Genomic DNA, 22711 nt, shown 5'->3' on the forward strand with positions numbered 1-22711 from the left:
ACATTTTCACAAACAGATTGATCTTTCAGATTCATAATATAAAAATTAATCAATTTATTTTTATTTTTTTAAAATTTCTATTAATTTGATAATTATAAACTCAAGAAAGCTAATAAAAATTGTTCTTGTCTAAAAACTGGTAATAATTGATAAGGCTCTTACTGTGGACATAATGTCATTGTATTATACGTAATTATAAGATGTATTAATATTTTTCCGCAAATTATATTGGTATAAACGTTTAATCCACTTCTATAATCCTATAAAGGTTTCATATAATAAATGCATTTCGTAACAAAGTGGCAACCAAATATTGCAGGCAATACATTAATATGGGCATCAAGAACTAAACTGAATGTTTTAGTTTCTCATTTGTTGGTGAGTATTTTGTCCCCATGTGGGAAGGTTAAGTAGAAAGTAGTAGATTAACGAGCCACAAAAGACAAATTAAAAATGTGTAAGGCTAATCTGCTATCTGTAAGGTGAGACTCGAGAATATTATATAAAATGATAGTTTGAAATAAAAAAAATTACTGACACGTAAAAATATAACAGCTACTCATTTAAATATTGAATAGTAGAATAAATTAATAAAGAACGATACAATTTTATTTCAAAATGAATCATTTTAAAAATTTTATCAATTATTTTAGTTATTTTCTTTATAGACCTGTATTTTGATAAGTCAATAGTTCATCTAATGATTATAAATAACAGGTAGGGAAAAAGTCCCGCTACCATTTTGATTGCGCTCCATCTTGGTTATGTAACGTTTAGCTCAGTTTCGCTTTAACCATTGTGTTTTGTAGATGTACAAATTTTATTATGGTTTTAGGGTAAATGATGTGGCTCGGTGAATGGAGGTAAATCGAAATGAAACAGTGGTGTTTACATGATGTGACCGTTATTTATTGACAATATAAAAAATGAGAAAAATACAAAGATAAAAAGGATGGCAGCGGAGTTACCTGTTGACGAGGCTTGGGCAGTCGATGGTGGCACGTCTTAACCGAACGAGGGTTGAGCACTGAATCCGAAATACCCTTCAATAATATCCCAGATAAACGTCTCGGGGTTGCCGCCAGCTATTCGGTGTCGGGTTCCAATTGGCACCCCGCCCGTGTTCAACATCTGGGATTATATTTCTGGGTATTTTGTAGACCGTTATTCCACGATGTAAAATTCGACATGCCTCAATTCGCTACAATACTCCCCTGCCAGAATTTTACATAAAATTACTTCAACAAAAATACAAAAATGTTTGCAAAAAATATCAAATACAACAAAAAAAACATATACCAAAAAAAATGTGCTGTGTAAACTGGGCTTTGAAAAAATATGATAGTTCGAAACGGTTGTGATCTGGTACGGCTGTTGATATCTTCCGGTCCTACAGATACCGTTGCATCATCGTCGCTTTGGCACTTGAATGTGGTCCATCGACGACGTTGAAAACAAGCTATTCTTCAGACAGGGCTCCCGTAATCGACGCTGTGGGAGGATCGACTGTTCGACGACGTGGTAGCTTATTTTCTTCGACGACGAGACGTTAGCAATTCTGGTACTTCGGCGAAGACATAACGAGTCTACGGTGACTGCAATCGGTACCTAGCTTCTGGAGCTGCTCTGTGACTAATCCGTAGTCACATACGTTAGGTTAATTCAGAAAAAACAAATAACGACGGTATCCGACCGAAGCTGCCCAAAGCCTTTCAAATCAAAATATCTGCCATTAAGACGGAGACGGCGAGCGAAGGAAGACATTATGATTTAAACATAGCGCCGAAAGAAATGTTTAGCCGAGACGCTGATGATTAAGCAGTGATGTAAAAATATTCCAAAAGATTGTGAAATAAAAATTTTGACAAAAAAAAATTTTAAAACAATAATTGGAAATAATGAAATTAATCGGAATAAAATGAAAATGAATCTTGAAGGTAAAATTGAAAACGAATCGAATTAAAAATATTTAAAATTTTGAAACAAAAAAAATATAACGGTCACGTAAAATACACCATGTTCCACGCACCCTCCATTCACGAGTCCAAACCCAATATCGCGAAAGATCACGTCGGGGTCACCACTTTTGGGTAAATGATGTGGCTCGGTGAATGGAGGTAAATCGAAATGAAACAGTGGTGTTTACATAATGTGACCGTTATTTATTGACAATATAAAAAATGAGAAAATACAAAGATAAAAAGGATGGCAGCGGAGTTACCTGTTGACGAGGCTTGGGCAGTCGATGGTGGCACGTCTTAACCGAACGAGGGTTGAGCACTGAATCCGAAATACCCTTCAATAATATCCCAGATAAACGTCTCGGGGTTGCCGCCAGCTATTCGGTGTCGGGTTCCAATTGGCACCCCGCCCGTGTTCAACATCTGGGATTATATTTCTGGGTATTTTGTAGACCGTTATTCCACGATGTAAAATTCGATATGCCTCAATTCGCTACAGGTTAAATATACGCCACAAGAACGAACCTAAATTGTGACATTATTTATAGAAAATAATTGTTCCATTATGCCACTGACCGGAAATTACGCCAAAAATGTCCTAATCATCCAGTGCCTTACAAACCACAATGTATCATTTACATGCGAATTTTTGCCAGTACGGTACGACAGCAGACAAGCTTCGTTCTGTAAGACAACGTACGTCTCGTAACGCTAAAAATGTGGCTCTAGTGCGCGATAGTGTTACAGAGTCTCCAGAAACATAAATTCAGAGACGTGGTTCACAGTTACATGATTCTGCACGCAGTTTTAGGCGAATTTTGAAAACTGATTTGAAAATGTTCCCGTACAAAATTCAATTATTCCAAAAATACAGTAATGTAATCCTAAGGCTATCTGGTAAAATTAAAGATTTTTCGATTAAATTGATAATGAGCGACGAAGCCCATTTTCTTCTCAGTAGCCACGTCATTAAACAGAACAGATGCTTTTGAGGAACACAGAATTCTCAATTAATTCATGAAACATTATTGCATCCACTAAAGACAACTGTACGGTGTGGTATTTATGCTGGAAACATCATAGGTCCCTTTTTTTTAATAACCAAGTTGTTACCAATTACTTTTACTGCTGAACTGCATCAAGACACAATTCGAAATTTTGTTGTGCCTGAAATGGAACAGCAAGGATTAGAGGACATGTTATTTCAAGAAGATGGAGAATATTGAATAACATTTTCCTACGAAGAATAATTTTACGAAGTGGCGATTCATAATGGCCAGCCAGATCTCAGGATTTAAAAGCACCAGAATTTTTCTTTTGGAGTTTTTTTAAATTAAAAGTTTACGTAAATAAACCCCAAACGATTCAACATCTTAAATACAATATTCGTCACGAAATTGTAGAAATTCAGCCTCAGATTTTGCCTCCGAAAGTTGCATAGTGAACGCGGTCATTTTTTAGCCGATATAATTTTTCAATCACAACAAAAAACCAACTAAACTTTTTGTGAGAAGCAAACTTAGTTATCTTTTCTTTGAGCAAAGTTATAGGCAATCAAATTGGTAGCGGGAATTTTGCCCCATGTTGTATATAGCTTTAATATAATATCTATATTGTTAAAAAACTGCGTAATTACATTCGTTTATTGTTTTAATTAAGATACAAATATATATTATTTGTATTATATAAATATATATTAATAAATATATATATATATATATATATATATATATTATATATTACTTTATTTTATATTCATATTTATGATTTTAACATAACAGTAAATATAAATCATATACACTTATATACTTTTGTTATAATGTTCAGTGATGTATTAGTTTAAATTTATTAAGACTGTTCATTTGTTACTATAATTAACGTTATTATATTGAAAATATTGTTCAAACAAGTTTTAGTAATATTAACATTCGCAAGTTATTTTCTTTAGTCTGTTTTGAGAGAAACATTATTGACTTTATGCATTGATCTCGAATTTCGACTAGTTTATTTGAATTTATCAGAAAAAAATAAAACTAATACGCCACAAAATAATACAAGAATTATATATTAACGCACAGTATTCATCTAAAAAAAACACCGAAATAACCAACCGACTCAATTTAAACTAATAAGCCAATATACGAATCCATATTGTATACCCAGGAAATTAATTAAAATTTAATAAAGGGAACAAGCAAATTCTACCGACCGAACGAACTTATTAAGAAAAAAGTACGTCGATACCGTTTCGTATTTTATAATTTTTCTACAATCTCGTGCTTGCTGCGGAGAAAGTGCAGAAAGCTACACCAATCCGTGCATTGGCAATACAAAGGGGGAACGAACTTATAAGTTTGGCTATTAAGCTCACGCTTCGTTATTTTACCTTGACATTGTACGTAAAACTTTACAGTTAGATATGTAGAAGAGATCTTTGTACGAGTCATCATTTTAAAAGAGACATTCGGCTGATTTGTGATAACACGTTAAAGGAGTAACAAAATGTCTGTTACGGTAAGTTTTATAACATAGTTTTATTATTATATTCACAAATAATTAATGTAAATCTGAGTGATTTTAAAAATTATTTAGCATTATTGTTATTATATATTCCTGATAGTAACTGCTATTAACTTAATAAAGATCAAACGTGATTTGATTATTTAAATTCAAGATACTGCTCAGAATTATAAACAATTTCATATAATTTAAATTGTATATTTCTTTCTGAAGATTGCGCTTTTTATTTTATCAAATTTAAAAACACTATATTTAATTATATTGAATATAAATGGTAATTTAGTTCAACAAAATGATAATTTCAATATATAAATTTGAATACTAATAATTGACTTTATTTTTAAATTTAAAATTACTAGTTTTGAGTCATAATAACACACCTGCTGCAAAACGTTTATTTTTATACATTAGAAATTAATTTTCTCGTTAGTAGTAATTTGCATTTAGTACTGCATTTAGCAGCTGATTATTTTGAAACAATTTTATTCTATAACTTTCATTTTTAATGTTTATTTTATAAGCACTGCACTAATTAACTTTTAGAGCATTTCAAACATATAGCTGGGTAAACGGTACACTGGCTTGATGAAATAAATATTTTTTCTTTGATCTGGTTAGTCTGATGGTAATGACATTGAAAAAGATTAATATATGCTGACTGTTTTTCTTTTTTGTTGATTAGCAATGAAAATTATGTAAGTTAATCGAAATATACTTTATTTTAATGGAAGGAACTGGTGACTTGTTATAACAACTCTACAGACAATAGTGTAGGCCTAATACTATTTTAATATAAGCAAAATATTTGATTGTATTTAGAATTATCACATTTAAATCAGTGTCAGTCACAGCTTAATTACCTCATAACCGAAACCAAACAACCAGGGACGTATATGATGGTTGTACCACTTCTTTCCCAGTTTAGCATTGGCTCTCGTTATAAAAGGTTTCGCAATGACAACTCTCCAATGAATGTTGGCTTTGTGAAGCTTCCACCGTACTGTTTTTATCGATGAAGCATTATTCAAGTAAGTGTTGAATTCTGCTTGTTTTTACCATATTAGTTTCATGTTGTCTAGTTATATTTTTCTATTTTATGTTTCTATTATTTAATGCTCGTCGATCTCTGTCGATTACCTTTGGTTGCATGTTTTGTGAATGCTGTCATTACTGTGGATACTATGTCTCATAAATCGTTAAACAGCAGCAAAGAAATTACAAATTTCACCGATCGCTTGTTTTAACTACAAGACTTGGTATGTTAACTGAACCCTACATACGCCTCGCATTATTTACGCGAAAGCAGTGTTGCCAACATTCAACAAGATGTACAATACTGAATGTTCATATTATATTATCCACTGTAAAATAATAGCTCTATTTCTATGAAGATCACAGAACATTTGATTAAAATGTGTTGTTTTTATTCTATTGTGAGCAAAATGAATATTTCATTAGGAACACGCTACACTTGCTTCACTATTAAACGCAAATATCGGCTTCATCTCATCGATTCGTACATTTTTATGATTCTTTCATCTGTATTTCGTCCTTCATTTTAAGAAGCCGTAGATGTTGAAGACGTTATCCGTAAATTGTTATCCACCAAACCATTTTTCTTTTTAATATATCCTACGATATCTAAACTTGGTAAATAAATTCGAAATTTTACGTTATAATCAGCAGCTGATTTATTGAGAAATAAATAATCTTGCCGAACTTGGATTGATAATGATGGAGATTATTAATAATAACTTGTTCAGATATATATTTAGATAATTAACAAGATTGAAATGAACTTGACCAATAAAATCAACATCCACCTGTTCCAAAATCAATTGTTTTCAATTTCAAAAGTTTGTCAAATTAAAAACTAACCAGATTCCAGCATAGTTCATTGACGAAGTCACTACAATAAAAAATATAGATATTATATGTTGTCTTTGAGAACCATCTACTGAGACCAACCCCCTCTTGTGGCAAATTTGTAACTACCATAATATAGTTCGCCATCTACAGTAAGAGGTAGCAATCACTTGGTGCCCAATCCGGATTGTAAGGTGGATGCATAAAATTATCTTAATTAGACTCCCGGAGATTCTGACGGGTCGCTATCGATATATGTGGCCTGGTGTTGTCTGGAGAAACAAAATTCTTGCCATGGTGGCCAAAGTTGACTGTTTGTTGCTGATTCATTAGACGGTTCAATTCGCTTCGGAACAGGTTGAAATTAAAAAGTTCGAATAAGGAATCAGCTTGTAATGTATAATTCTTTAGCAATCCTACCAATCTCACAGAAAAATCTTCCTGGCTTGTTAACCCCGACCGCACTCATTTGAAGTTGTCGTAAGTGACTTTATAACCAGTCAACGTCCGCCTTATAATTGATTTTCAGGTCCGTTTTGGCTTAAGTCATGTAGTACTCAGCGTATGCTGGACGCATTTTTGTCTCTAGTCTTTTCCAAATGATTTCAATCTTTCCAAATGCAACGTTTAGCTCTGGAAAACAAAACTAAGGATTATATTACCGCTGTACTCGTTCATTTCCATAATTTTATCCCCATTTTGGACAATTGCCCTTGTCACTTGATTTGGATTTTCACCTTTATCGGAAAAAATGGCATAATTACTGTCTGATGGTGTACATCCGTGATGTGAGCTCAAATAAAACCGACTCAGTCGTTCACAAAACTACTAGTTAATATGTTTTAACCAAATATCGAACGTAGTGTGGATTTTTACGGCGCCAGAATTATTAATCACTTGTTGTGCTTCTTTTTTCCCTCAAATGTGGAAAACAAATTATGAAAACTGAAGTTACAAACTACTTTACTTAACTAAAACTTAAAATATAACTAAAATAAACGGGCATAATAAAGGGTTAATAAAAATAACCTTCACATCAAGTGGTCCCAACTGTGCTCCCTCTTGACTAGATATCTGAAAATTCGTAAACACCCGTTAATACTCCTGGCTAATTAAACAGATTAATCAAAATTTATCCCCCACTGCTCTTTCCAGTAACCTGATTATTAATTATTTATAGGACTTGAAAAATCTATCCAATGGTGATTTCTTTGTTTCAGAAGAAGATACACACCCATAAATGCCGTGATATTTACCTTTCCAATAGCTTTCCAAGATCAACTCGCTTCTCAATATTTATTTACTTCTTAACACCATCAGAGGTTTTTCAAGGAGTCTTGTCCTCTCCCAAAAAGCCGCGATTTAGTATCTAATTTTTTAACACATTGTTAAAGAACCGATATCTTAGAAATCTAAATGTTAAGCGAAGTAATGCATGTTTGTTTGGAATATATTTGATATCATTGGTAAAACTGACATAGATGCACTCCAAACACATAAATATATGAGACGCCTAAGCTATTATCTACACCATTTATTGGAAAAATGGATTTCCTTTGATATACCTAACATATAACTCAAATATACTCTCCAATGGTTAAAATATCGATTAAGAATTTATAGCATTATACCTACGTAAAATGTTCAGAAATTAACTTGATAATTAGTTTTAATCCTCCTATATCAAGTTTCCAATACAACTTATAGAAATAAATCTCATTAATTTTTTATGCCTTTAAAATATAGATCTTATAACTAACTTATCTTAAGAACTATCTTATAATGTATAATAAATTTACCGTTGAACCAATTTAAAAAATAATGCCAAGAAAGTGTAACAGTATTTTATATCTAATGCCTACTTACGACCAAACAGTCTAAAAAGGACATAACAATTTAATAGCTATTAAAAATACAAAACTTTCATCGTATATAGAAACAGATGCTGGAAAATGACCGAAAAAATAAATCCGATTCTTACTCTTCGTACATACACATACGGATAAGGAATACTAATGACTACTATTTTCATATTTATTCAGTATTTTATATGTTTTATAATTAAATTTAAAGAATATAGATATATAGTTTGAAACTTAGATGGAACATCTGAAATCGATAACATCGGTGCCGTATATATTCTTCTACCATCAGGTGGAACCCCTTAAATCCATAAGTTTTTCAGTTAGCCCTAACTCTCAAAAGATGCATGTATAAATTTGACATCTGTCGGATCATTAGTTTGTGAATTATAGCATTTTGAGTGAAGAAATTTTGTTATTGTGAAAAAAAATGGATAAAAAGAAATTTCGCGTGTTGATAAAATATTGTTTTTTGAAGTATACAATTGAAACAAAAACTTGGCTTGAAGCCGAGTTTTCGGACTCCCAAAATTCCACCCACTGGACGCCCAAAAGAGGTTGCCACCGACGAAAACATTAAAAAATCCACAAAATGTATCTGAATGACCGTAAATTGAAATTGAATGCAATAGCAGATGCTTTAAAGATATCAACTGAATGTGTACATCATATCATTCACGAATATTTTGGACGAATATGACCAAAAACAACGACGAGTTAATGATTCGGAGCAGTATTAGAAGATGATCAAGCGTAATAAACCCGAGTTTTTGCATCTATATGTGACAATGGATGAAACATGGCTCCACCATTTCATTCCGAAGTCCAATGGACAGTCATCTGAGTGGACAGCACACAATGAACCCGCTCCAAAGCGTGGTAAAACGAAATAGTGGGCCGGCAACGTTATGGCGTCTGTATTTTATTATATTATGGCCTGAAAAAGGAAGGACCATCAACAGCGACTATTACATAGCGTTATTGGACCATTTGAAAGACGAAATCGCCGAAAAATGGACACATTTGAAGAAAAAGGAAGCGCTGCTTCACCAAGACAATGCACCGTATCACAAGTAAGTGAGAAAGATGGCAAAAGTCCATGAATAGGGCTTGAAATTGCTTCCTTATCCACCGTATTCTCCAGATCTGGCCAATAGTCACTAATTCCTGTTCTCAGATCTCAAAAGAATGCTCACTGGAAGGAAATTTTCGTCAATTTGTTTTGCAATGGTAGACCGGGGACTTTTCAATTGACCTGTTACGTCAAGATTTGGTTTTACGTTTATACAATACACACAAATGAGGAAATGACGCCAAATCTTACCGTGCTTACCAGGTGTGAAGTTAAGTACGGATTCTTATTCGCCGGTGTTACTAATCCGAAATTTTTTGGAAACGATGTTGGTGAAGATATCGGCCTCAATGGCTAGCACTAGAGAATCATGAGACATGGTTTATTTTATCCTATATTGAATAACAAGGTGGCTAACAGATGGTTAAGGCAGGTATGATACATATTTTGCATGATCTATTTGAGGGTATAGTTCTTTCTGGTAGAATAAACGTAAACTGGCCAACAATGACGCACGATTTCTTCCCATTAACTATTTTCAGGTAGACTTATCATAAGCCCAATACCAAAAACACAGTCTCTTTCGACCAAAACAATTACAATTATGTGATAATAATTTAGTTTATACCTAATATACTGTTCGTTTATTTCTTTCTTTTTCAACTTCTCTCTACTGTTATAGTAAAAAACTCCGGATAAAATGATGAAGTAAATGCAGAGATTAAGGAGAGAAAAAAGAAGGATATAAAAGAGCAGAATATAAAAATAGAAATTAAGGTATATAAATAGCCAAAAATTAGGCCAGAGACAAGAACTTTGGAAGTAAAATAAACACATTACAAATGCATCGGAAGTACATAAGGTTGGATAAGAAGTAATTTCGGTTTTTCCTAATACATCGTTTTACAGCAACATATCTGCGACAATGCTTGTTGAATACATTTATTCTTTTATACATTCTACATATCTTGGTTTTTCAACTTTTCAAAAGAGGAATAATGTAATACAGGCTCATCAAAAATCGTGTCGTATATATGGCGATGAGTACTTAACCGAACGATACTGCATCGATTTCTTTAGTTTTTATTCATGGAAATTTTTAAGTTGATGATGAATCACGCACCGACCGACCAATCTTTAAGAATATCGACATATCGTTATTATTTATATATTGAGCCTTTATAGTATTATACAGTAATGTTTTAACATTTCCATTTTAATATTTGAGCTTTATAACCATAACCTTAAGGACGATTTGTCATTTGAGCGTAACTTGTCTTATCTACAGTGACTTGAGAAATTCATCTCAGTGAAGAATTTATTAATTGGTAAGCCTTTGGGTGCGACTTTTGACGTACATTATCAAGACAGGAGTGCATCGATCAATTACTTCAGCTTTCAGCAATGAAGTCCCATCCTTGGACGCTGAGAAGCCTTGGTATAACGCAGTTGTTTAATCGTGATGGCAGTGAAGATTCTGCAAAATCAACTGTGCCAGAAAACATTGACGCCGTACATGCTTGCCATTTGACTTAGAGTGAAATTCAGTCATCTTTATGCACTAACATCTTGAAGATATTGCATAAACCTTTAACTGTCAAAAATATTTCGTCATGGTCAATCCCGCGTAGTATGAGAAAAGTTCAAAATCAATACAATCCCTCAATACAATCAAAAATAAAATACCTACCAGAAGCTTTGTATAACATCTACACAGATGAAGAATTTTGGATTTAGCCATATGAAATTAGCCAAATGTGACAGCTATGCAGCTATTTATTTACCAGAAGTGTTTCGTAAAATACGAAATTAACCGGCAATGAATGATCATTTTTTAAAGAACCACCTATTTTGACTGGCCAAAATAGTCAAATTACTTTTCTAATACCTGCATATCAAGAATAAATTGTGTTTTTCAGCTTCTGAAGAAACCGCTGATGGATTTAAAAAAGAATGGAGAATTATGGAGAATAATTGGGAAAACGATAAATCTAGTCTTTTCAATATTAATCATAATGTCATATATCCTATATAATATCTAGACGAAATATAAATAAAAATCGACCATGAAATAGCATATATATAAGACATCATTAGCTCAACACTTAGATTCCTACAAATTCAATAACTAACTAGTCAACTAATAAGTCAACAACTAATGAGATTGAAACAAGCATTTAAGAAAAAGATTCAGAATTGGTCAACGCTAGATCGTAACCATTTTAGTGACTCAAAATTGGACTTCGAAAAAGTGTTGTGTTTCAATTCATTGTCCGAAAATATGAGAAACTTTAGAGCGGCGGAATTATTGTTTTGCCAGAAACGTAGCAAACGTCATTTATCATTAGTTATAATTCGAAATTGTATTTTAAAATATTCACTTTTTAAAAACATCAGAAACTCTAAAATTCTATTCCGATACATTTTCCCCAAATCCTGATTTTACAAATTTAACATTCTTTTACTTTCACAAAAGAACGAAGCTATATAACTGATATATACTTCATTAGTTCAATAACTTATAAGTAGGGAGTGATCTAGATACACAAATATAAAAGAAGATCTAGAGATACAGTCAACCTTGGAATGTATAACGAAAGAGACAGAAAACAATTATACTGAGACATGGAAATAACAGCAGAAACCCTAAATCCAACCAGGAGGCAAACACATTTCTGAAATATTAAATACACAACAAACATTTCGCTTTTAATACCGATTTTAATTGGCAGGGGAACATGATTGCGACCATTTTTCCATTCAAATTAAAAAATTAAATAGAAAGGGTCGTATGTAATCGAGCCAGGAAGGCACATTGTCCCGCAAAAAAAGACTGGAGACTATTAAAAATTCGAATCTCTATGTCCAGAGTATTTAGATGGATTTATATTTTTAAAAAAAGGGCTGATAGCCCCATTCATATTTCAGTCAGTCGGATTTATATTCATTCGAACAAAAAAACAACATTTGTATAAATCATTTTTTGTCCGAAAGCTAAATATCAGCCTGGATATGTTAAAACAAAAGTTTCGTTGTTATTAATGATCCCGCACGATTTTTTTTAACCTTGGATATGTAGGGAATATGTTCTTATACTGGAAGACTTGTCTTTTTATTATTATACGAGGTATGATCAGTAAATAAAATATAAACCAGCGTGTTTGACGTTTATGCCAAATGCTAGCGTCCAACAGTTTTTGTGGCATATATCAGAACAGCACTTAATAATCAGAAGTTAATTTTCGGTTAACGTATGCGCATTTTCATTATTTGAAGCATATATATATGCGCGAGCGCATATATTTTGTAATCGGTGTTGAAAATTTTAGTATATTTTTCTTTATAGCCCCATGAAATTTAAGAGCTATAATAAAACATATATTACTATAGTAAAGGAAGTTTTAATATTTGTTTAAGTGGTGAAAACTAGTTAAAGACTAACAAGGAATATATGAAAAATTTATAACATAAATTATTATAAAAATTATATATAAAATTAATAACTTTGGAATTATATGCACATATTTAATAATTGCAAGTGTTGTAATTATATTGGCAAAGCAAATAAAAATTGGGAAATATTTGTACGTAATAAGACAAATTCTATTAGAAAATGTTATTGCAAGAATCTGAAAAAAGTGAGAGAAAACTCTATCATCATTTCAATAGATATCATATTGAAATATTTGCATGGAATATATACATTATATTTACATAAGGATATCGTATTGAAGCATTTATACAGAAAGTCGATAAACCATATTTACATGAAAACTTGCTATTATCCAATAACATTAAGAGTGCAGAAACCATATTCGTATATGCCATTCATCAATCTCAAATTACACTCGACCTATTCTATTTTCTACCTGTCGTTTTGTATAAAAGTATATTCTTTTTCCTTGTTTGTTTCGCTCTTACACCATCAGAATAATATGTTAATCATTAGATTATTAGGATGTAATTAATGATTAATGCTATATGCTATTTATTCGATTGAAGTTAACTCTTATTTTCCAAATGTGTTGCTGCAATTTGATCTTTTCAAGGTACTGTTCACTATTCTTGCATGTTGCTTTATCAAATCCAATTTATATCAATAAAGCTCTCTTTTAGTCTTAGAAGTTTTAAGACTATTGGTTTGAAAAAAATGTATAAAAATTTGAATGCAACAATAGCAGTCCAAGTTATTTTCAAGCAAACATATATTCTCCAGTATATGACAAGAAGTTCGTTATAAATTATTAATAATTATATCAGCTGTGATTCTGCGATAGGAAAAATAACTCCTTTGTACTGAATTTTGTATGGACTAACGTAGAATGTAGTTACTTTGAATTCCGGGCTGACTTTGATAAAAACTTCATTTAATTTTTAAACTCAAGTTGTGTCTTTGATAAACACAAGCTTCCATAATTTTAACCATTGGTAGCATTAAAGAATACTATAATGGTGTCATTAATGGCAGTTAATGGACCAGTGTCAATTGATGAAAAAATTAAGAAATATAAATACATACTAGTTTTAAACAATTTTGCTATAAATGTGCATGTCACAAATATTTTAAATGTACATAACTCACCGGAGTTGAATTTTATTCACATTTAACACTGCCCTTTATTTCGGATCATAACCCTGAAGTTGAATGCACATTGAGAGCTTTTTTAAGAGGGTCCACTATGGACACAGTTTTGCAAATGGTATATTCACTGCTACTAGAGATAGTAATGCGATAATATGATACGTTATCGAATATCTAACACTAGTCCATTGAATTAATTTAACTGGATCCAGTTGAATAAAATACAAGCCAGGAACAATCAGCTAATAGAAATTGTCAAAGATAAGAAGAGAAGGAAGACGAATCAACTGAATGCACAAAATGCTTAGCAATATTTGCTGATGATAGTGTACTATTCCACCAACAAATTATAATTAATATACTAGGAAATCTTGAAGCCAGTGCGGATTTACGATGTGCAATTATAGGGTCGCACACAAAAATCTAATATTAAAATAACCCAAACTTACCATAATAAAATTCTTTTCAGTATTGTTCATGCCTCATGGAACATTAGTAATGAGGAAATCCACAAAGATCTAAAGGTACCAACGGTCACCGAATAAAATAAAATCTTTGCCAAAAAGCATCAAGATTGCATGATCGCAAATATGTCGAAGTGCTCTAATTGCTCGAGTGAAAAACAGCGAACTGACCTGAAGGTTGAAGGGACAAAAATCCGTTAAACTAATATATTTATTTGTGAAAATTTTGCCGTGTTTTAAAACAATGTGGAGTAGTATATCCCTCAAATATTAATTAAGTTTAGATCTTAAATCTGGAGAAAACAATATGAGGAGACGATTGTTATATCTCCTGTATACATCTGACGTACGACACGGCGATTATTTTATCTTACGAGGATCCAATATCAACCACAAGGAATTTCCAACTTCAACTCAACAAAATCCATTTGTGGTTGAAAACATGGCGTATTAAGGCGAATGAGGCAAAATCTACACACATGAAGTCAACCCTGCGTTAAAGGACTTGTCCTATGGTAAATTCTAATTATCGCGAACTGCCGCAGGCAAATAATCTTAAATATATGGAAATACATCTGTATCTGTAGCAAGCATATACTAATAATACATACAAAAATTGGGTTTAAACTAAACCAGACATATTGGCTTATAGGACATATAGGACATAATGTTAAATATATGGAAATACATCTGTATCTGTAGCAAGCATATACTAATAATGCGTACAAAAATTGGATTTAAACTAAACCAGATATATTGGCTTATAGGACATAAATACAAATTATTTTAAGATAATGAGATATTGCTGTATAAGTCAATTCTTCAATCCCAGATTCTAAAATAAAGTATTAAGTACCATCGCTGACGCTCCATGTTATGCCAATAACAGTCTAGTTCAGCGCAATATCCCCCTGGAAACCAAAACGAGTGTGATCCGAAGAGTACAGTACTCTGAAAAAGTACACGCGAATACACTTGCCAAATAATTAAATGTGCGTGATGTCAGTCATGTGCCTAGGTTAAAAGGTTTACTACATAGTAATATAATAACTAAGTTTATAACATAGTAATATATAACAGAATAGTAATTAAATTATGTATTATATGTATAATTTATAAACTTATACAGGAGATCACTAATTGAAAATCTATTCTATATAACATTATATAACATAAATCCCATCAAATACTTATTATCCATTGGGCAGATGACAGAATACTAAGATAATTATGATTAAAAAAAGGTACTTTTTATAATAACTAATAGTAATGTGTATCATACGCTATTAATTAATTTTTCTTCTTAATTATGGCCATTGCTTCTTAACCCAGGTTGTTGACCGTTGAGGGTCAAATTAATGGCTTTGTCAGGTTAAGGCAGCTCAGCAGGAATAATTTCTTTCCAAATCCACCTATCATCATCTTATTTGGCGTCAACGTGTGCTTCAAAATCATTTGTGAAGTTTTCCGACACGTCATTATCATGTGTGATCTATATTTCATGCTGAATATATGTCAACATTTAGGTAAATAGTTTACAACCATTTCATAATTGATATTTAGTTAGTTTAAGCACATCATGAACACCAGAGAATTTTCGATGAGCGTGAATTTCATGAAATATTCTATGCGCTTTTCATTGAACAAGTACTACTTAAGATATGCGAACTCAAAATAATCTAGGAGAAAAAAACAGAAATTACATTTTAACAAAAAATTACAGTCAGTTGGCATCATAAAAAATATTTTACTCATTTAACGATAACGACATCGCCCCCAAATAAACCATTCGTTTCCAAAAAACCGTATCAAACCATATACCATTACCAATTAATATGTGCGGCAAAACAAATATTTGGAAAAGATTATTTATTTTTCATTAGGTGTTCGAACGCCGCGTAAAAAGATATTGGGGGGTTTTTCATTTTCACCTTCAAATTATTTTACAAACAACAGGTGGGAAAATCGAAATGTGTATCTACGGGAACAAAACGTTTATTAACGATGAAAAAAATTGATTGATTATGTGAAAAAAATTGGTTAAATGTAATAAAAGTAAAATGGTAATGAATAATGCGACGGAAAAATGACATAATAGAATAAAATACAAATATAATCAAACGAGTGTATAATACGTACTTTGTTTACATGTGAGAAGTGTGTATCTAATGAAAATGTATAAATTTTTTACGAACGTAAATGTATATTACATATAGTCAATTCAAAATAGCAGTGACACGGGAGATCTGTGAAAACGTCGCAATGTTGTCGCAGCAACTCTCAGTTTTAGTATATTTTGGCTCTGACATATAACAAAATTTTAATATAAATAAAATAATTCAACAAATATTCTGTTAGATATAATTTATTTTAACATTATAGTACATCAAATGCATTTATTATGGAAGAAAACTACAATTAATTTTACAGCAATAATGTATAGGTTAGAGTTTTTTTATTATATACATTTAGCTTTTTCCACAACTAATATAGGTAGGCTTCTAGGCGCGTTTTTGTATGTAGTGGTATCCCCCGAAGGTCTAATCCACATAATTAACAATTGTGTATCTGAGAAATCTATTTTACTTTCATTAGAGAGCATATTTATGTTCTACGCTTAGTTCTTGTTTCGTTTGATACAATGTATCCTTGTAAAGTCATTATGATATTACTATATTTCTCTTTATTTTGTCCTCTTATCTGTATACATATTTCTTGATAAAACTGCATTTAATCACTGCATTCTCCTTAACGCATTTGCCATATCTGCAAAACAGTTAGTGTCATTTCTTTCCTCATACATGTTAACCAAACACCACTCATTGGCATCTTTTTGGCATTGTGATTTATTATTACATTCCTAGCGCTAAGCGCATTAGAAATTGTAAATGTTTGAATTGAACTAAGTGAGAACGGATTATTGGAGTCCGTGATAGGAGAATTAATTCACCTTGAAGCCTGTCGTTTAAAACAGTAGCTTCAAGAGAATTGAGATTGAGTTCTTTTTATAACCAACCGCTTGCCTTTGACTAACATTGAGTGCAGTCTGATTTCGAAACATCATTGGTGCTATCCACTATAAACCAATAGTTATTGACTATTTCTACCGAATATTATATGTATATGGACGAATATTTTTTGTCAGTCCTAGATGACGTGGCATTCAACAGATCAATTGAAAAGTCCCCGACCTACCGTAGTAAAACACATTTTTTGGCAAAATTAGTTTTTTTATTCAACATAATTCCCTTTAAGGGTGATACATTGATTATAGCGACCATCCAACTTTTAGATACCATTTTTGTAGTAAAATTTGTCTTTTGCTTCAAAATAGCCTTCAGTTTCGGCGATCAGCTCTTCATTCGACGAAAATTTATTCCCAATGAGTTTTTTCCCAATTTTTGCCATAGTTTTTACTAACTTGTGACACGGTGCATTGTCTTCGTGAAGCAGCACTTTCAAGCGGTCCAATAACGTTATGTAATAGTCGCTGTTGATGGTCCTTACCAGCATAACTTTGCCAGCCGACTGTTGCGTTTTCCCACGCTTTGCAGCGGGTTCATTGTGTGCAGTCCACTCAGATGACTGTCGATTTCGATGGAGCCATATTTCATCCATTGTCACATATTGACACAAAAACTCGGGTTTATTACGCTTGATTATCTTCAAACACCGCTCGGAAACATCAACTCGTCATTGTTTTTGGTCAAAAGTGAACTCGCACTGCACCCACTTTGCACAGAAAGCTCTCTCATACACAAATATTCATGAATGATATGATGTACATGTTCACTTAATATTTCTAGAGTGCCTGCTATTTCATTCAATTTCAATTTACGGTTATTCACAATCATTTTCTAGATTTTTTAAATGTTTTCGTCGCCAACAATCTCTTTTGGGAGTCCACTGTGTTCACCATCTTCGGTACTCATTTCACCACGTCTAAGCTTAGCATACTAATCCTTAATATTTTCCTGATATAGTGTCCGGAAACTCGACATCAAACCAAGTTTCTGCATCGACTGTATTATTTCCCTTCAAAAAGCAATATTTTTTCATCACTCGAAATTTCTTTTTATCCATTTTTTCACAATAACAAAAGTTACTTGACACCAAATGCTATAAGTCACAAACTAATGATCCGACACATGTCAAGTTTATACACGCATCTCTATATGCGCCATCTATATACCAAGCCAGGGACTTTTCAATTGACCTGTTATATACAATCAATATTCATAAATATGTAAATACAATAGTCTAGTTGTAACATGATGGTTTGACATTATTATGTCAATATTCAAAATTTAAATAACTATACTTTTTTGTATTTTAATAACTCTAATAGCTAAAAATCGGTGCAGCATAACACATACATATTTTATTTGTTTAAACTGAGATATTTAAAACAAATTTAAAACGTTTATATATAATATTGAAAATAGAAATTATTAAATGAAAATATAATACTAATTTAATCGTTTTTGTTACAGATTATATTGGTTTCGAGCCTGTTTTGTTCAATGGCCAGCTCTCAAAGATTCCCCAAATCTGTTCGTATAGAAGGGGAACCGACTTATCTAACTAATATAATACATACGATCGGCGCAAACTTGGATAATTGGGCCGATAGCTCCCTTAATCCGAACAACCAAGACCAGTCAGCAAATAGGCTCGTTCAAAGTATACCGCCGAGTAGCAAATCCGACCTGATTTACACTCACGCGCCATTAAACGCCATATACGATTATAAATTGGCGAGACGCAGATCAGATTCCGATATAAACACGTTCAATGTCGGATACAACATACGATTCGGCCAGCAGAGCGAGCCTTACAAACAGCCCAAGTTAACGACGCGCAACCACAAGTTCGAGAACGCCGAAATCATTACGGGGAAAGTTAAGCACAACGAGAAAGTTCGAGCGCCTAATTCTCACGGGTTTAACAACAAAGAACAACCAATAAAGAAGCTAGTTCAGTATCAGCAACAACACGAACCCCTATTGCCCACTAATTATGGACAGAGTGCCTCAAGAATACAAGTGATCCAATCACAGTATCAACCCAGTCCTCATTGGAGGAATATGGGACCTAATATGGAAATGACCAGAAGCTTAGAGGGGTCACCAATGCCTGAGAACATATTTCACACCAATTACCTACCTAACCAAGCAAACCAAAACCATTTCCGACAAGTTACAGCTGACAGTAGCTTCAACCATGTCCAAGCAATGAAGAATAGCCAGCCGTTTGATTTCAGTAATGCTCATGGAGAACTCATAGCTGACAGTCTTTCACAGAGTTCGAATCATTACACTGAAAACACAAAATTCCCTTTTCCCGATAATATAAACGTCGAATCTGCCATACCAGCTCATCTAAAAGGTGTGAAACCTTTACCGTTAGACACCAGCTTGCTGAAAGAACCCGTTTTGATGACAGGTGTTCAGAACGTCGCCAAAAACTCAAGGATCCTTCCAATTCACTTTGATCTACGACCTATTCAGGTTGCATTACAAGAACAACGACAAGTTCCGCGTTATTGACAACACAGTCACTTTTAATCAAAGATAGTTCTCACTCCAAAGTAGAACAGTAGTTGCAATGTCATTATTTATTTATTTTAAAGTCGAGATAATTGAACACGCTATTGCGTGTAATATTTCACTTTCACATACGTTTAAATTAGACTGAATATAGAATAATTTTATTGTTTTCATTGTTATCGACTAGTTTTACGAACTATTGTATACAGATACTTTCTAATAAATCATTAGCAATGTTTCGTCTTTATTTTAAAACACTATTGGCTGTCAATTAAGGCCAGTTTCAAGCTCAATCGTCTGTATGCTAAGGCGATTTATTATAATCAACAGGTGTATGATTATATATAATTTGTTCGCCTTGAATAGGATCAACAACGATTTATTATCGGTAGAATTTCAAAGGGGTTTATGTTAAATAAATTGTTCCTTTGATAAATGAAGACACATATTGTGTTGTATATGAAAATATATGCTTATTCAAAAAAATTCCTAGTTTAAGTATGTTTGTTCATTTTTTTTGTTAGAAAAGAATCCTTTCGATTAAATTATATTACTAGTATAAAGCATATGTAACTTCTCATTAGATACGAAAAGAAGCTAAGATACTGACAATAAATACAAAACAACACTATAATGATGATTTACGATATTTTGTTCATCATCATCGAGCTGTTCGTTACCCAATTCGTATGAGGCAGGCTTCGTTCCGGTGAATCCAAGATTATATTTTTTATTTTTATAGAGCAGCTGTAACGCGTTGAAAAATGTGTTCAATATAAACCGCAGCAACTTAATATTTAACAGTAAGAATGGTTAACCTTTCTAACAAATTTTACTGGAAGAGGGGGCTTCCGTTATCTCGTTCTTGTTCGAAGTAACTGGTTAGAGACGTAATCTATTCGATCTAGTTTCAGCATTTTCAATCAGAGGAATAATAAGCAGCGATTTGAAATTTATCAAAACAAGCAAAGCACCAACCGGACGCAGAGTGATTCGGTTACATGTTCAAACTTAGCAGACATTATTAAACATCTTGGTGATGTTCATTTTTATTTTGAATAGGCTATACTTCTCAGCCTACACACTGATCTTGATATATTGCTCGTAACTGTTCTCTTCTCAGATCGGTTTCTACGATCTTGAATCACGGTCTTTTTTAGAGCTGCGTCTTCGACCCGAAAAGTTGATTTAATCACAGAATATATGAGAAATTCGTTCGAGCAACATATTGAAAGCATTTTAGTAGGCATCTCTGGAGTTGTTCCTCTACTAAACACTAATTATGATATTATCATATTAAAATATTAATTATCATATTAAAAACTTCAAGCTCATAAATGTCAGACTCTAACCAACTGATGCCTTGATATATAATATGATAATTAATTCCCTCGTTAAATGACACAGTGTGAAATTATTATCTACCGAACCGCGATTCGGTCTAAATCCTGTCTGCCTTTCTGGTCTGGTTTCTTCGAGCTCTCTGAAATTTCATTTGTACAATCTTCTTAACTTATTTTCCGATAATTGATAAGAAGTTTATTTCTCGATAGTTTTTACAATTTTTTCTCCCTTTTTTCATTATTGGAACAATTACTGCCTTTTCCAACCAATAAATTTACTTAAGAGGAACGTGATTAGTATTGCTATGTACTTAATAATATATAAAAACGAAAATAATTTATTTGAACGCAATTAAAAATAATAATAAAAAGAACGAAATATTTTTCCAATATTTCAATTTCATTCAATCACTATAGATGTCAAAAAGTATGACATCAGTGTAAAATACAGCAAATAAATTAGAAATATGTGCAAATATAAATCATCACAGTGAAATAAACGTTTAGTTTAAATAGTTTAGAGATCGGTACTATATACGTACTATAGCAAGTACAGATACCGCTAAATAATATAAATGCATTTTATCACTAATGTCTAGCAAATGAATACACATATCTAGACTGATTAGTATTAGATAAATAATAAATGTGGGAACTAAAACCTCCGCACTGAATATTCAAAAATATATATTGTTTGAAATTAAGCATAATAGAAAATACTCGGATTTGATACATATATTAAAACTCTTCTTTAAATAATTAATTACAATTAACTTCCAATAATTACAAATAGGCAAATATGAATAGTATATTAATACGTAATTAAAGTGCGATATACGTAAATATTAAGAAAGATATGTTCATTGGATGAGAGATGTGAACTGTACAAGGTGGTACCGAGGAATGTGTCCTCATTATTTTTTGTTTATTTTAGCCAAGTTGACTAATTAGAAGCAATTGGTCTTTTACTGATATGGCTTCGGGTTTAGGATGGCTGGATTTGCAGGTGACAGAGACTCTAAGTTACAACTGGGGTTGCTTTATTTTGTCTATATATCGCAAGAAATTAATGAGTAGAGTTTTAATCAATTGATTTCCGTGTTGCAACAAACCATGGGACATTGAATAAGGTGCAGATTTTTTTTGGATTGTAGCACTTGGATTAGTGTAAGTTATCTCTCGGACAAGTCTCTCGTGTGCAAGACGTACTTGTATCATACCTGTGCCCTATAAAGGTAGACTGATCGAACCCGCATTTTTTACAAAGTCGCTTTCCGGGGGATAGGATACTTTTTCTGCAGAGTAGTAGGTATAGGGTGCTGTATATGGCATCGCCTTTGCAGATCTTTGGAGCCTGGGGACAGCAACTTTGATGATTTGAAGGCGATATGCACGGAACTCCTTCCAACGATGGAACAGAGTAGCTTCAGTTTTGCTCGGGTCAATCTGCAGAACGGCAGAACTACTACGCTATCGCTTAGTTGAGTTGGGC

At 32.6% G+C, this 22711-nt stretch overlaps 2 protein-coding genes across 7 annotated transcripts in view; one reads left to right on the plus strand and one right to left on the minus strand.

Moving 5' to 3' along the window:
* Nucleotides 1-20104, plus strand: part of LOC143204879 (uncharacterized) — a 383076-nt gene extending 362972 nt beyond the window's left edge. For 4 of the 5 annotated variants that reach the window (XM_076417791.1, XM_076417792.1, XM_076417795.1 and 1 more), the window contains one exon: nucleotides 18821-20027. In XM_076417791.1, coding sequence (XP_076273906.1) covers nucleotides 18821-19876 — 1056 coding nt within the window. In that variant the 3' untranslated portion in view covers nucleotides 19877-20027. Of the gene's footprint in view, nucleotides 1-4360; nucleotides 4476-18820 lie in introns of those variants that run through there. The other variant, XM_076417793.1, reaches the window with a different exon arrangement.
* LOC143204882 (uncharacterized) overlaps nucleotides 1-22711 on the minus strand; it is a 259151-nt gene that overhangs the window by 21368 nt on the left and 215072 nt on the right. The gene's annotated exons all lie outside the window — the stretch shown is intronic.

This window comes from Rhynchophorus ferrugineus, unplaced genomic scaffold (genome assembly GCF_030347505.1).
Source record: "Rhynchophorus ferrugineus isolate W39M unplaced genomic scaffold, kcgeb_rfMv2 rfM11, whole genome shotgun sequence".
Taxonomy (NCBI): Eukaryota; Metazoa; Arthropoda; class Insecta; order Coleoptera; family Curculionidae; genus Rhynchophorus; species Rhynchophorus ferrugineus.